Source organism: Acinonyx jubatus, chromosome E2 (assembly GCF_027475565.1).
Source record: "Acinonyx jubatus isolate Ajub_Pintada_27869175 chromosome E2, VMU_Ajub_asm_v1.0, whole genome shotgun sequence".
NCBI classification, from domain to species: Eukaryota; Metazoa; Chordata; class Mammalia; order Carnivora; family Felidae; genus Acinonyx; species Acinonyx jubatus.
In genome coordinates, this window is record NC_069396.1 from 45,741,519 (window position 1) to 45,756,875 (window position 15,357).

The 15,357-nt window shown below is 53.8% G+C and overlaps 1 protein-coding gene across 1 annotated transcript; it reads left to right on the forward strand.

Annotated features, from left to right (window-relative positions):
- The first annotated feature begins 1,175 nt into the window (after positions 1–1,175).
- On the forward strand, positions 1,176–12,340 carry KCNK6 (potassium two pore domain channel subfamily K member 6). The gene is made up of 3 exons (XM_027044616.2): positions 1,176–1,713; positions 9,281–9,676; positions 9,799–12,340. Exons 1-3 carry the CDS (start codon positions 1,392–1,394, stop codon positions 10,020–10,022), a joined length of 942 nt encoding a protein of 313 aa, XP_026900417.1. The 5' UTR covers positions 1,176–1,391; the 3' UTR covers positions 10,023–12,340.
- The last annotated feature ends 3,017 nt before the right edge of the window (positions 12,341–15,357 follow it).

Sequence of the window (15,357 nt, forward strand, 5' to 3'; positions counted from 1 at the left end):
GTTTTATTATCAAGTGTCTCTTCCTGTGGGTTGTCAGCCTCAAGTTGGGCTCTGCCCCTAGAACTGCCACAGTTGCATAAATAGAACCAGCTAGGGTGTGTCTGAGCTGGGCGCTAAGCCCCACTCCTCTGCCATTCTGATGTGGTGGGGATCCTGGCTGCCCTCCAAAGGCCTGAGTTACAGCTGGAGGGGGATGTGAGGAACAAACAGGGAATGGGGAAGGAAAATTTTCCCCTTAAACAGAGGTGTGATTCTGGTTCTGCCAGAGAGACTCCGGCTCACTCATATTCACCTTTTTTTTTTTTTTTTAAATAGGCTCCACACCCAGCACAGAGCCCAACACGGGCTCTGAGACACACAACCCTGAGATCAAGACCTGAACTGCCATCAAGAGTTGGATACCCAATTGAATGAGCCACCCAGGTGCCCCTAACTTTTTTTTTTTTTTTAACCAAATTACCTTTAATGTCTCAGCTCAGATATCCCCTTCCTCGGGTAGTTTTCTTGACCTCCCCAAACTGGATCAGGTTACCTCTTTGGGTTCCTGTGGGCTCCACAGTCCTTTAGGCTTCCCCCATCCCAGCTCCAGTTACTCTCCTGTGCTTCCCTGATCACACACCTGACCCTCTGGGCTGTGGCTCTGTTGAAGCAGCAACAGGGGCTGAGAGCTGAGAGCCCCCTGAGGGCAACGTCTAGAACTTGAGGACAAGGTCTAGAACTGTCTTGGTCGCTGCTGTATTCCCAGCATCACTCACCAAAGGGCCAGGCACAAAGTAGGCGCTGAGCAAAGATTTGAGCTAAGGCACCCCACTCTGTCCATGGGGGCACAGACGACGCCTGCCTCTGTGGTGTCCCTCATTATACAAGCGTCCCCTCCGGGTGGACGCAACCAGAGCACGACGTGGCGAATGGAGCAAGGACTGGATTTCAGTTTGTCCTCTTGTCCCCTCAACCACGAGCCTGGATGCAGTGCGCGATCTTTGCCGCCCGGCGCGATGGCCCTGAGGAGTTGGGGAGCAACTTCTCGGTCTGCGAGAGGAAAAAAGTTAGGCTTTTCTCTAACATAGGGAGCCGCGACTCCTGGGCGGAAGAGAGGGAAGGAATGGAGGGAATGGAGGAACCCCCCCGCCCCCTCCGCCCTTCCCGTCCCGTTGGACTCCTGGGAACGCGCGGCTCCGCCCTCACACCTGGCGCTGGGGCGTGCCTCAGTTTACCGGAGGCGGGGCGTTCCTCCACCCCCGCCCCCCTCCTTTTCCCTCTTCCTCTTCGGGGCGCTAGCAGCCGCGCCTCGAGCACTGCCGGAACTGAAGCTGGGCTCCTGGCGGCCCGGAGGCGGGGGCCACGTCAGCGGGGCGGCGGGGGCCGTGCGAGCGCCGGTCGCGGCGGGCGCCATGCGGCGGGGCGCACTCCTGGCGGGCGCCCTGGCGGCCTACGCCGTGTACCTGGTGCTGGGCGCGCTGCTGGTGTCGTGGCTGGAGCGGCCGCACGAAGCTCGCCTCCGGGCCGAGCTGGAGACGCTGCGCGCGGAGCTGCTGCGGCGCAGCCCGTGTGTGGCCGCCCCCGCCCTGGACGCCTTCGTGGAGAGGGTGCTGGCGGCCGGACGGCTGGGACGCGCCGCTCTCGCCAACGCTTCGGGGCCCGCCAACAACTCCGACCCCGCCTGGGACTTTGCCTCCGCTCTCTTCTTCGCCAGCACGCTGGTCACCACCGTGGGTACGTGAGCGCCGCCCCACCTGGGGACCCGGGAGTCATCACGAAATACTCTTACCCCAGCGGATCACTCGCAGTCCGCTCTGGAACTAGAATCCCCTGGAATCCCCCCTCCCCCCAACGAGGGTCCAGGACCCACACCGGTGGGATCCGCCTCCCTTGGGAAGCCCCCATCCAAGCCCTTCCTCCCAGCAGGAAACCTCCCCTGTCCCAGTTCCCTCCTGGACTAGGGCTGCCCTCAGAGTACCTTCCAGGGAGCATCTGGGACCCCATTCCTCTGCCGGAAACCCCTTGGAGCTCCATCCGTCCAGTCCCCTCTGGGCCTAGGGCTACTTTCAGAGACCTCTAGCGAAGACCCAAGACCGTCCACCTGAGACCCTCTCCCCCTCTGGACCCGGACCTCAACCACACAAGGACCTCTGCCCTTCTCTCTGGGCTCAGACCGCCATTCCCTCCAACACTATCTCCTGAGTCTCCAGATATGTCCTTCGGGGATGCCCCTTGGGAAATCCTACCCCAGCCCCCTCCTGACCCTGGTGCCCCAGCGAAGACCCTGAATCTCCAACCCTCTCAGGGCACCATCACGACAGACTTTACTTCCAGTACAGACCCCTCAACAAGGACCAGGGCCCCGGGTCGGTGATTTCCAACCCCTCTGGACCTAGACCAGTCCCCAGCAAGGGCCCCCATCCTCCTCCAGACCAAGGACCACCCTCATCCTCATATTCCCCATACTCCCTAGCAGGCAGCCCTGACTGCAGACACAGGACCCCTCCCTCTTGACATCTCCCCTGTACTGGGAGCCTCCAAGGCAGGGTTTTCCTCCCAGAAGGGCCACCCCCATTCCCTCTGTACCTGGGATTTCCAATTCAGCAGCTCCCAACTGTGGATGTATGAGAGGGACCCGTCATGGTGGGAGCTAGAGCACCTCCAGGAAGGGCCAGTGACCTTCCAACCAGAAGCTGGTCAGCCAGGACTTCCACCTCTCCAGTCCCAAAACCAGCTCCAGCAAAACTTCTAGCACTTTCCAAACTAGAGACTCTCCATAGGAGCCTCTTTGAACACCAGAACCCCTAGATGAGACTCTCACCACTCTCTGGACCCTTGTACCCCTCAGTAAGAGCCCCAGAGCCACCTGGACCTTCTCCCAAGGACCCCAGCGCCCTCTGCACACACTGTCTTTGAGAGCCGCATCCTGCTTCACACACCCCCCTCCACAGGAGGCCAGCTGAGGGACTGTGCTCTCCATACCTGCTACCCCTGTCCTGAGACTCCCCTGCCCACCCTGGATTGCCTAAGAATGGGAATCTTCTGGAGATCTGACACCCCTCCAGTCTTCTCCAGACCCACAAATGGGACCTCCATCTCCACCCCAACACTGCCCCAGCCTGCTTTGGGCCTGAAATTCTCCCTTCTATCAAGGATGCTCCAGGACCTCAGCACCCTGGAACCCTCCCCAATATCCACTCATGACCATTACTGCTTTCCACCCTTCGCACTCTCCTCCAGGACCTGGGACACCCGTCCCCTCCCATCATCCCTTTAGCACTGTCTACCTGCATCAGGTCCCCTCAAGCATCCTTGGGCTCAGAAGCCCCCTTGCCTGTCCTGGCCTGCGACTCCTGTCCTGGTCCCATTTGTGATTCACAAGATGTCCCCACTGGTGCCTGTCCCCTCCTTCCTCTGAACTCAGGATGCCAGCCCAAAACAGGATCCATTTCAAACCAGGGCACTGGGACTCCCCAGATCCCCTTCTCAGAACACCACCCCGACCCCCCCCCCGACCCCCCCCCCCGCCCCGCCTCCACCAGATGGAACCGACCTCCTCCCCCCGGCCCTACCCTGAAAGTCCCTTCTTGCTTCGTGGCCAGACCTGGGAAATTCCTTTGTTGTCAGGTTCTGCGGGTCCTCCCCACTGCCCTTACCTAGCCCCCAAACTTCCTCTTTGTCTCTGCAGGGGATTTGGACTGGGGGAGGAGACTGCGACAGGCCCAGACTCTTAACTCCCCTTCCTGCTGGAAGTAGCAGGTGGCCTAACCTTTGGTGCCACCCACTGTGTGGTGCCCATTGTGTGGACCAGCAAGCCAGGACCACAGACAGCAGAGCCAGGATGCTTCTCCCAGACTCTCTTCTACTAAGCTGGCCGGGCCGGCCCGACCTGCTTCTGGGCTTCACTGGTCACATCAGTGTCTCCCTTTGCCTCCTCCCAGATCCTGGCTTCTGACAAGTCGCCCCAGGCAGGACAGGTGCAGAAGCCAAACTCAAGGCAGGCACATGCTGGCTTCGGTTCCCACTCAGCTGCTGCTCCTCTGGGCCTCAGTGTCCCCCCTCATCTCTTGAATGGAGATCATTGATCACACTCCCCACCTCATAGTAGTAGTGAAACCCATGGAGTACTTAGCACACACAGGCTTTAACTAGGTCAGTGCAGCAGCCTTGTGGGGCAGATGCCATTTGCGGCAGTAGAAACTGCAGTAGAAACTTTTTCAGCAGTAGAAATTGAAGCCCAGGGAGGTTGGATGATTTGCCCAAGACCACACAGCTAGGAAGGCGTAGAGAGATGTGAACTGAGGCCATGAGGCCTCAGAGCCCCATGCTTTTAACCGGTACACCATGCTAGGTTTCATAGGCTTGCGTGAAGAAGGGTGATATTCCTGTGTATTGTGAAAGAAAAGTTTATTCTTTTTTTTTTTAAGTTTATTTATTTATTTATTTTGAGAGAGCACGAGTGGTGGAGGGGCAGAGAGAGAGGGGTCAGAGGATCAGAAGCAGGCTCCGTGCTGACAGCAGAGAGCCCCGTGTGGGGCTAGAACTCAGGAACCATGAGATCATGACCTGAGCCGAAGGCAGATGCTTAACCTTAATTGACTGAGCCTCCCAGGTGCCCCCAAAAGTTTATTCTGATACTTGTTAAAAATGGTAAGTTATTGGGGCCCCTGGATGGCTCGGTCGGTTAAGTGTCCAACTCTTGATTTCGTCTCAGGTCATGATCACAGCTCAGGTCATGATCTCACGGTTTGTGAGATCAAGCCCCATGTCGGGCTCCACACTGAGCAGAACTTGCTTGGGATTCTCTGTCTCCCCCTCTCTCTCTGCCCCTCCCCCACTTGCTGTCTCTCAAAAATAAACAAACATTTTTAAAAAATGGTAAGTTATTGCAATAGGGGAGTGAGACTGACCTCAATTCTGAATATAGCAAAGACAGCTGGAGATTTAGAGCCAAGAGTGGAGTGAGGGGTCAGTGGATAGAAAAGTTACCAAGAGGCGACATAAGGGGAGGGGGATTCTTAGTAAACTGGCTTAGGATCCCTGCTAAAACCGGGCCTAGTCAAGAAGAGAGCTCAGAGGAACCTGGCTGCCGTTTGGTCAAGGAGGGAGTCCTTGCGCTGCTGGTAATACCTGAGGTTTACTGAGCCTTGGCTATCATTGTCATTGCTGGTGAAGCCAGGAGGCCTGGATTTATCTAGAGAGGTAGAAACCACAGCGTCTCTGGTTTTGCCTTAGGCCAGCGTCTTTGGAGGAAGACCTGGGGCCTGGAATCCATCCAGGCAGCCTTGCTGAGGTTGAGGCCAGGCTGGGGTGGAAGAGTCAGCCCACCCGGAACTGGGAACTGGGAACGGGAGAGAGGAAGTGAGCATTACAGTCATGCTAACTCTTTCCGTGCCCTTGCTAAGTGCTATGCCCAGTTCCAGCCTGGAAGGATTATTGCAACTGTGCTTGAGGAAAGGGATTGTTTTGAGCCCATTTTGCGGTACTCGGAGCAAACTGAAGCTCTGAGGGAAGAAACTCCTTGGCCAAGGTCACACAGGGAATAAATGGCAAAGCACTGAGTTGGACTCTGCTCTGTGAGGTAGTCAGTTTGAGGCTCACAGCCTCCATTCTATGCTAACTCCATGATGTCCATGATGTTTATAAGGTTTTTGTGTCATTAGCAAACCTGTCATTTCAGCTGGGCCACTGGAGTTTCTCCATTCAAATCCTTGTAATTAATGAAGGTTGGAGCCATATGTGAGGTGATAAACCTCACATAACAGTTGCTTAAAAAGATGAATGTTTGTTTCTGGCTCATATTCAAGGTTGTCGGTCCAAGACTGGAACAGTGCTGCATCATTAGAGACCCTTGTGCTCCTCTGTGTAGTTTCCATTCACAAAGTCACCTCATGGTCCAAGATGGCTGCTCAACCCCAGCCTTCATGTCTATGTTCCAGCCAACAGGAGGAGGGAGGAAAGAAAGGGGATAGGCATTCTCCGCTTTTAAAGGACACTTGTTTTTAAGTTTATTTATTTTGAGTGAGAGAGAGAGAAAGGAGGGGTAAAGAGAGAAGGAGAGAGAGAATCCCAAGCAGGCTCTGCACTGTCAGTGAAGTGCCCGACGTAGGGCTCGAACTCACCGACCACAAGATCACGACCTGAGCCAGAATTAAGAGTCAGACGCTTAACCGATTGAGCCACCCAGGCGCTTGAGGACACTTTCTAGAAGTTGCTTGCTTCTCTCATGTATAACTCATCGACCAGAAATTATTACAGAGTCATGCCGAGCTGCACAGGGGGGATGTCTTTATCCTAGGTGCCCATGTGTCCAGCAAGACCCAGAGGATTCTTTTTTACCCCAATTTTTTAAAATGGTGGTAAAACATACATAACAAAATGTACTGTCTTAGCTGTTTTTACGTGGACAGTTCGGTGGTATTCAGTACATTCATATTGTCATACAACCGTCACCACTATTCATCTCCAGAACCCTTTTCATCTTGCAGATCTGAAACTTACAGGGCACCTGGCTGGCTCAGTCCGTAGAGCATGGGACTCTGGTTCTTGGGGTCATGAGGTCAAGCCCCACGTTGGGCTTACTCAAAAAAAACCACACACACACACATACTGAAACGATACCAGTCAAACAATTATCTCCCCATTCCCTGCTGTCCCCAGCCTCTGGCAACCACCATTCTAATCTTTCTGTTTCTATGAATTTGCCTACTTTAAGCACCTCCGACAAGTGGAACCCTATAGTATTTGTCTCTTTGTGATTAGCTTGTTTAACTTATAATGTCCTCAAGGTTCATTCGTGTTGTAGTATGTGTCAGAATGTGCTTACTTAAAAAAGTTTTCTTAAATGTTTATTTATTTTTGAGAGAGAGCTTGCGTGCGCATGAGTGGGGCAAGGGGCAGAGGGAAAGGGGGACACAGAACTCTACACTGTCAGTGCAGAGCCCGATGCAGGGCTGGAACCCATGAAATGTGAGATCAAGACCTGAGCCAAAACCAAGACTCAGATGCTTAACCCACTGAGCCACCCAGGCACCCCTCAGTTCTTTTGAGTATATCAAAACCAGGGACCTTTTTGTATGGAAGACAGGCGCAGATGAATGTCTGCTCCTGTGTGGGGTGTTTCCACATTTTCATTGATCACAGGGTTGAATCTGTGGTCTTTGGGGCGAGACGTTTTACTGTCAACATAAACCAGGGCCCTTACCACCCCAGTCACACTTCTGACCCTTTGGTTTGATTTTCTTGTAAAATGAAAAGAGATTTTATTTGAAAAAAAAATTTTTTTTAACATTTATTTATTTTTGAGAGACAGGGAGAGCGTGAACAGGGGAGGGGCAGAGAGAGGGAGACACAGAATCGGAAGCAGGCTCCAGGCTCTGAGCTGTCAGCGCGGAGCTGGGTGTGGGGCTCAAACTCACAGACCACGAGATCATGACCTGAGCTGAAGTCAGACGCTTAACCAACTGAGCTACCCAGACACCCCAAATAAAAAGAGATTTTAAATTATACATTGCCAAAGTAAGCCGGTATCTCCAACACCTGAATTGCCCTTTATCATCTTTCTGGGTTTTTTGGGTTTTTTTTTATAATTTTTTTAAATGTTTTTTTATTTTTGAGAGAGAGAGAGAGAGAGAACAAGTTGGGGAGGGGCAGAGAGAGATGGGGACACAGGATCTGAAGCAGGCTCCACGCTGTCAGCACTGGGCCTGATGTGGGATTTGAACTCTCGAACCGTCAGATCATGACCTGTGTGGAAGTCGGAGGCTCAACTGACTGAGCCACCCAGGTGCCCCCATCTTTCTGTTTGAAGCACTCACACCCATGCTCACCTTCCTGTGTTCCCGCAGTCCTCTGGTGATCCAGTGGGACTTGGCACACCCATTTTAGAGAAAGAGATACTAAGGCTCTGAGCCAAACTAGAGCCTGTACCCTTCATTCATTATTTTGACTATTGATCAAGTGCCCACTATGTGCCAGGTACCAGGGCTATGGCGGGGAACAAAACAGGCAGAAGCCCCTGCCCTCCTGGAGCTGCACCCTAGTGGGGAGACACTAAGCAAATAAGGAAACCACATAGTATGTCAGAAGGTTGAAGTGCTATGAACACAAACCAAAAATAACAACAGTTGGGGAAGAAGGTATAACAGTTCAGGTAAGGTGGTGAGGGAGGGGAGGCCTCACTGAAAAAGCTGACATTTGAGCAAAGACCTGAAGGAAGGAGAGGGAACCAGCCCTGGGGGAAGAGCTTTCCTCGGGGGAAGGAACAGTCAGTGCAAAGGCCCTGAGGTGGGAGCCGTGCTGCCTCGTTAGATCGTGCGGGGTCTTGTGGGTCATGATGTCCTTTTACTTGAGTGGGATGGAGCCAAAGGGGGGCTCTAAGGGTGGGAGGATCATGACCTCACTCAGGTGTTCATCGGGTCCCTCTGGCTGCGTGTGGGGAACAGACTCCTGGCAAAGGTCAGGGGAGAAGGGAGACCAGGGAGAAGGCTGCTGATTAGACAGGCCCAAGGTGGGGCCATGGGACTGAGGTGCGGTAAAGCGAGTGGGTTCAGGATCTATATGAAGTTTAAGACAACAGGACTCACTGACAGGTGGAATATGGATGTGAGTGAGAGAGTCAAGGACACGAGGATCACGGCCTGAGCAGTGGAGGGTTGGATGTGCCGTTGATGAAGTTTTAGGGTGATGGGAGAGGGGGTTGGAGCTGATGGCCAAAAAAGAATTCTTGAAGACATCTTTGGTACAAAAAGGTGATTTCATTAAAGTACAGGGACAGGACTCATGGGCAGTTAGGCTAACTGGTTATATACCAAGGACTTGGGGGAGGTAAAGTCAAAAGGGAAGTTTCCAAAGAGACTTTCATATGCTAAGGAAGACTCACCGCTTACTAGAGGCCTAGCTATTGTCAAGCTAGGGCTGTTTTTCCCTCCAGCAAAGCATTAACATTAAGACAGTAGGGAGTTCCTGAACTTTAGGCCATTGATGCGATTGCCTCTTTCTTATAAACTGTTGGAGACTCTTCCCAGTTTAACCATTTGATTTTTGTCCTTTCCTGTTTTGGGGTAGCCTGGAGCATCCAAGGAATATCACACATACCCCCCCTAGCGGCAGGGGGGAAGGCAGGTAGGCTAGCTTGTACTGGGCCCTCGGCCTGCCCTGTGTTCCCTCATCACCATCACTTGAGATGAGAGACTGCGGGAGGGGCAGTTTCCAGGGTGAGATTAAGCGTCGCTTTAGGGTGGCCGCGGACTCCCAAACGGAGGTGCCAGGCCAACAGAAGGCTTTCCCCTTGCTCCCGCAGGCTACGGGTACACAACGCCGCTGACCGATGCGGGCAAGGCCTTTTCCATTGCCTTTGCGCTCCTGGGCGTGCCGGCCACCATGCTGCTGCTGACGTCCTCGGCCCAGCGCCTGTCGCTGCTTCTGACCCACGCACCCCTCCTCCGGCTGACCACGCGTTGGGGCTGGGACCTCCGGCAGGTGGCCTGCTGGCACCTGGTGGTCCTGCTGGGAGTCGTAGTGACCACCTGCTTCCTGGTGCCGGCTGCCATCTTCGCGCGCCTCGAGGAGGGCTGGAGCTTCCTGGACGCCTTCTACTTCTGCTTCATCTCTCTGTCCACCATCGGCCTGGGTGACTACGTGCCCGGAGAGGCCCCCGGCCAGCCCCACCGGGCCCTCTACAAGGTGCTGGTCACAGGTGAGTAGAGCGGCCGGCCGGGGACCAAGCGTCAGGCACGGCCTTGTTCCGGAGGGTCTCGGGGGGCCCGGCCCTGTCCCGGGGGTCTGAGTTCCCCCGCCGCCCCTCCGCCGTCTCCGCAGCCTACCTCTTCCTGGGCCTGGTCGCCATGATGCTCGTGCTGCAGACTTTCCGCTACGTGTCCGACCTTCACGGCTTCACGGAGCTCATCCTGTTGCCCAGTCCTTGTCCCGCCAGCCCCGGCGAGGATGACGACGATCGGGTGGACATCGTGGACCCGCAGCCGGAGTCGCAGCAGCAGCTGGCCGCCGGCTCCCACGCCGACTACGCCTCCATCCCCAGGTAGCCGAGGCCGGGAGGACCTGGCCCGTGGCTGAGGGGGCCACGTGACTGGCGCTGCCGTCCTGGACCGTCCGCGAGCGCGTGCCCGAGCTCTCGAGGCACTGCCACCGGCCGTCCGTCCTTTGTTTGACGTGTCCCTGTCCCAGGTTCCACCGCCACCGCCTCGTTCTCCCCCCCCCCCCCCCCCCATCTCTCACTCCCCACACCCTGGGCTCTCTGGCTTCCCTCTCACTCTCCTTGTGTCTCATTCTTTTACTGACTCCACCTGCCTCTCCCTCAGCCGCTCATCACCTGCCCCTCCTAGCAGGCTCTGGGCTCAGACCTCATTTCGGGCACTCGACTGGCCACTACACTGTGGGCAAGCGGCTGCCCTTGTCTGAGCGCGGATGTCCTCGTCTAGTCAAATGGAAACGATACGTCCACTCATCCCCAACCCCCTCCCGTGAGCAGGCCCCAGGCTGAGCGGTGCTAGGGACACTGCAGTGGTTGAGATGGCCCCGGGCCCTCCTCTCACGGGTTCCTAGTCCAGCGAGGTAGACAGACCTGTCCCCACACAGTGACGACCCAGAATAGGCAGGACTGCGGTGGGGGAGGCAGGGTGGCCGGCAGTGCGTTCGAGAAGGCCCGGGCAGAGCGGGCAGGGCTGAGGTGGATGGAGGAAGCACGGGGACTCTACCCGATCCAGCCCGCAGGGTCAGGGAGATCTTTCTAGAAGAAGGGTTAACAACTCGGCCCTGAAATCTGAGGAGTAGTCAGGGGAAGAAAGTGGACCTTGTTTTATCTCAAGTGTCCCTCGGGAGCAAGACCCATGTGGCGAGCGCGGGGGTTGGCCCTGGGCCATAGAGCCCTCCTCAGCAGCCTGGCAGGCAGGAAGCTGAGACAGGATCCGAATGGCACGGACGCCCCCGGAACAGCTGTTCCCGTTTCCCGGGCACTGACTGCGTGAGTACCCTGGGCCCTGGAGCCAGCCTGCTTGGGCTCAGACCCCAACTCAGCTGTGTCGTGCCGCTGTCCTCGGGCAGTCACTTCCCCTCTGTGATTCTCAGTTTTCCTCATCTGTAAAATGGCAATGATCGCAGTAGTTACTCCGAAGATGACTTCACAGAGGCTGCCGTGTTATGCTGGGACGCTTTCTTTGGCCAGGTTCCGTTCAGGGTTCTTTACACACGAGGAAGATGATGTCATCATCCTTTTCCACAGATAAGGACACTGAGGCACTGGGCGTGGAGGTCCCTTGTCTTAGACACAGAGCTGGGAGGGGACTGATTTTCTGTATACTGCCCCCAGATTTGCCTCCTTCCAAGATGGTACATCAGTCATAGTTCTTGGTGCCACAGGCCCTTCTACTCAACTGTTACCTCTACCAAGCCCCGTGGAGGTTACAGAGGGGATAGGGCGTTTGAGCTGGACCTCGATAGCATTCAGGAAGAGAGGACACTTGGAGGCATTCCAGGCAGAAGGAACCATGTGTGTCTAGAGGGAGGAAAGCATGTCAGATATCAGCTTCTGGCAAGTGGTTTACTCCAACTGGACTATGGGGTGAACGGGGGAAGGAGAGGAGGAGCGGTGGACCTGCCTGCATCTTAAGTATCCTTAAATGACCAGCTTGGGAACTTGGCGTCTTTCTCAAGGCTACTAGAGAGCCATGGAAGGATCTTGAGCAGGAGAGGGCTATGGTTAGGTTTGGGCTTTAGCTGCTATGTGGAGGTGGACCAGAAGGGGAAGACTGGGGCCGGGTGCACAGGGGAGGCTGGGACAGGAACGGAGCGGGAGATGACAGGGCTGGGCAGGGCTGAGGAAAGGGGGAGACGGGCAGTGGAGGTCATGCTCAGGGGGCCAAGTGGACAGGCCTTGTGTAGGCCTTACAGACTTGGGAGGGACAAGGCCAGGCAAAGGCCCCAGGATGGTTACCTGCCCCTGAGATGGGAACGTGGGAGAAGACAACAGGTTTGAGGGGAGACACTGAGGCTTGCTTAGAACATGGTGGGTGTGAGGAGCTAAAGGGACATCCATAGGAAGGCATCAGAAGGTCACAGGAACCTCTGGGCAGAGCCTCAGGGTGTGGTTGAGGCTGGAGACAGATGGGGGAACCGAGGCCCCGAGTGTAGGTGTGGCAGCCATGGGTGGGAGGAAGAGAGAAGACCCACCTTGAGAAGTCAGCCTTTGGGTATTTATATATTCATGTCAATAAGGAAACGCTTCGGATGAGCACTGGGCATTATATGGAAGTGATGCATCACGAAATTCTACTCCTGAAACTAAATTACACTATATGTTAACTAGAATTTAAATAAAAACTTGAAACATTAAAAAAAAAAAAAAGTGAGAGCTTTGGGCTGCAGATAACAAGATCCTGACCAGCACTGGCTGAAACAATGAGATGATTTCTATTGCCCATCACCAGAGTTGGGGAGAGCTCTGGGCAAGAGACAATCCACAGCTCCAGGAGGGTCTTGGAGCCCTAGGTTCCCAATCTCCTTGTTCAGCAGCCCTCAGCTGAAGACTTGGCTCCACTTGGGCTCTTCTCATGGCCCCAAAGTGACCGCCACAGGCCTGGGCATCACAACCAGACACAGTAACTTTTAGTGCAAGAAGAGGGGGGCATCTCTCCCATATTGTCCCTTTGGAAGCAAAGAAATCTTTTTCCAAGTGCATCTCCCCGAAGACTTCCTCCTCTTTCTCATTGGTTAAAATTAGCTCACATGCCCATTCTGAACCAATCATTGGCCAGAGTGATGGAACCACCATGATTAACTTGGATGCCTCAGGATTCCCCTGCCACCTGAAACTGAGGCTGGGGCTGAGATTTTGGTCTGGAGGCTGGTGAATGTGGGAACAACACTGGGCTTCTTCTTCTTCCTTTTTGTTGTTTATTTATTTTTGAGAGAGAGAGAGAGAGCAGAACATGAGCGGGGATGGGGGGCAGAGAGAGGGGGACACAGAATCTGAAGCAGGCTCCAGGCTCTAGGCTCCGAGCTGTCAGCACAGAGCCCAACCCAGGGCTCAAATTCATGAATTGTGAGATCATGACTTGAGCCAAAGTCGGGCGCTTAACCCACTGAGCCACCCAGGCGCCCCGCACTGGGCTTCTATTAGAAAGGCAGAAGGGGGAGAATGGGCAGATGTTGATTAACTGGCAGTCAGGGTCATCATGTACAATTGGGCAGGTTGGGAACGACATAAGGGATGTCCGGATGGCAGAGTGGAAACAAACAGGGGCTGAAGTTCAAGGCTGAAGATGACCGAAAGGGGCTTCTTTTTCTAGTTAACATGAAGGCCCCATATGGCAAGCAGTGACCCTTTTTTCCCTTAATGTTTGTTTATTTTTGAAAGAGAGGGCATGAGTGGGGGAGGGGCAGAGAGAGAGGGGGACAGAGGATCTGGGGCGCGGGGTGGGGGGGGAGGGGGGGTGGGGACAGCGCAGGCTCTGCACTGACAGCAGAGAGCCCAATAAGGGGCTCGAGAGATCATGACCTGAGCTGAAGTCAGATGCTCAACCGACTGAGCCACCCAGGCGCCCCAGCAGTGACCTTTCAACTGGTGTCCTCACACAAGAGAGAGGAGCTTACAAAGGAGACAGAAAAAGGAGACCCATAGAGGAGTAGGAAAACCAGGAGGGTAGGGAGAATCCATAAGAGATGAGAGAAATTTAAGGAGAATTCACCATTGTCCAATTATGCTAAAAAGTTACACAAGATTGTTTTAATAACAGTGATAGAAAACCCATAGGATTTACTATGTGCAGGGTGCTGTTCCAAGCTCTTGATACATAATTTATTTAACCTTCTCAGCAACTCTATTAGGTACATTTTCTACATGTGACAGTGGAGGAAAGGAGGCCCAGAGAGGTTAAATAGCCTGCCCAAGGTCACACAGGAAGTGCAAGACTGGGATCTGAGCAAAGTTTTGGTTGGTCACCTTGTCCCCCAGGAGCACAGAAAACATCTGCTGTCTAGCTCTTTGCCTGCTTCCTGGCTCTTCGTGGTCCACTTGCTGCTAAAGTCAGCAGCTGGCTGGGGAAGGCAGTCACTTCTCACCTTGCAGGAGGTGCCTGTGTGATCTGCTTCTGCTCCTCACTGCTTCTCCTTCCAGATTCCTCTAGAACAAGAAACCAGGCCCTGTTCAATCCAACACACGGCGGGGGGGGGGGGGGGGGGGAAGCGTAGGCTAAAAATTCAAAAGGTACAAAAGACTGTACAGTGGAAAGTCAGTCTTTCTCCTACACCCAGGCTGTGTTGACCGATTTCTCAGGCCTTCTGGGCAAATAGCAGCAGTATTCATGTGTGTGCATGTGTGTGTCATTTATTTTTTCCTTCACTCTATTCAGGTGCTATCTAGTATGATAAGGTGGTTATAATTGCAGACTTTACAGGCAGAGTCCCTGGGTATAAGTCTTAACTCTGTCACTCTCAAGCCCTGTGACTTTGGGCAAGTGATTTCACCTCCTTGTGCCTGAGTTTGCTAATCTGTAAAATGGGATGATAACAGCACCTACCTCATGGATTTCTTAGAGAGTTAAGCAACTTAATATCTGTAAATCTCTCAGACTAGTGTCTGGTGCTCAATAAATTGTTGACTAATGATTACTGTCTTCATCTCTGCACCTTAATTTTTTACATTATATAAGTCATATATATCTATATCTATCTATCTATATCTTTTATATACTTTTTAAAGTTTATTTATTTTGAGAGAGAGAGAGTGAGCAGAGGAGGGGCAGAGAGAAAGGGGGACAGAGGATCCAAAGCAGGCTCTGTGCTGACAGCAGCGAGCCTGATGTGGGGCTCGAACTCATGAACTGGGAGATCATGACCTGAGCCGAAGTTGGACGCTTATCCAACTGAGTCACCCAGGCACCCTTATATACTTTTTCTAGCACTAGTCTCATTTCTGCACCTTGCTTTTATCACCAACCCAGTAAAATTAGGAGATCATTCCTGAGACATACGAGTAGGTCTCACATCCTTTTTCTATGTCTGCAGTGCCTCCTCTAGGACACACATCCCATAAATTACCTTAACATCTCACTAATGGACATGTGGGTGTTTGCCAATCTTTTGCTGACATAAATGATGCTGGTCTAACAGAGGAACCTCCCTCTGGTAGGGCTGCATTCCTGAGTGGGGTGTGGGGAGGGGTGCCCTCTGCACCGAAGCCTCTGTGACTCTGTTCATGAGTGTAGAAGGGCTCAGGTACATAGCTTGTGAGTTTCTTCCCTCAGATGAATTCACTCCTCTGTGGCCTGTGGGGCTGGGGCAGTGGGGATAGACTTCCATCAGCTGTCCTTTACATAGAACATCTGTTCTGTGCTGTGTTGGACAGAGTTGGGAACAACAGTG

Coding starts and splice junctions, on each gene's coding strand:
- KCNK6 (XM_027044616.2), top strand. CDS start 1,392: ATGCGGCGGGGCGCACTCCTGGCGGGCGCCCTGGCGGCCTACGCCGTG. Junction 1,714..9,280: donor CACGCTGGTCACCACCGTGG/GTACGTGAGCGC, acceptor TTGCTCCCGCAG/GCTACGGGTACACAACGCCG. Junction 9,677..9,798: donor CTACAAGGTGCTGGTCACAG/GTGAGTAGAGCG, acceptor CCGTCTCCGCAG/CCTACCTCTTCCTGGGCCTG.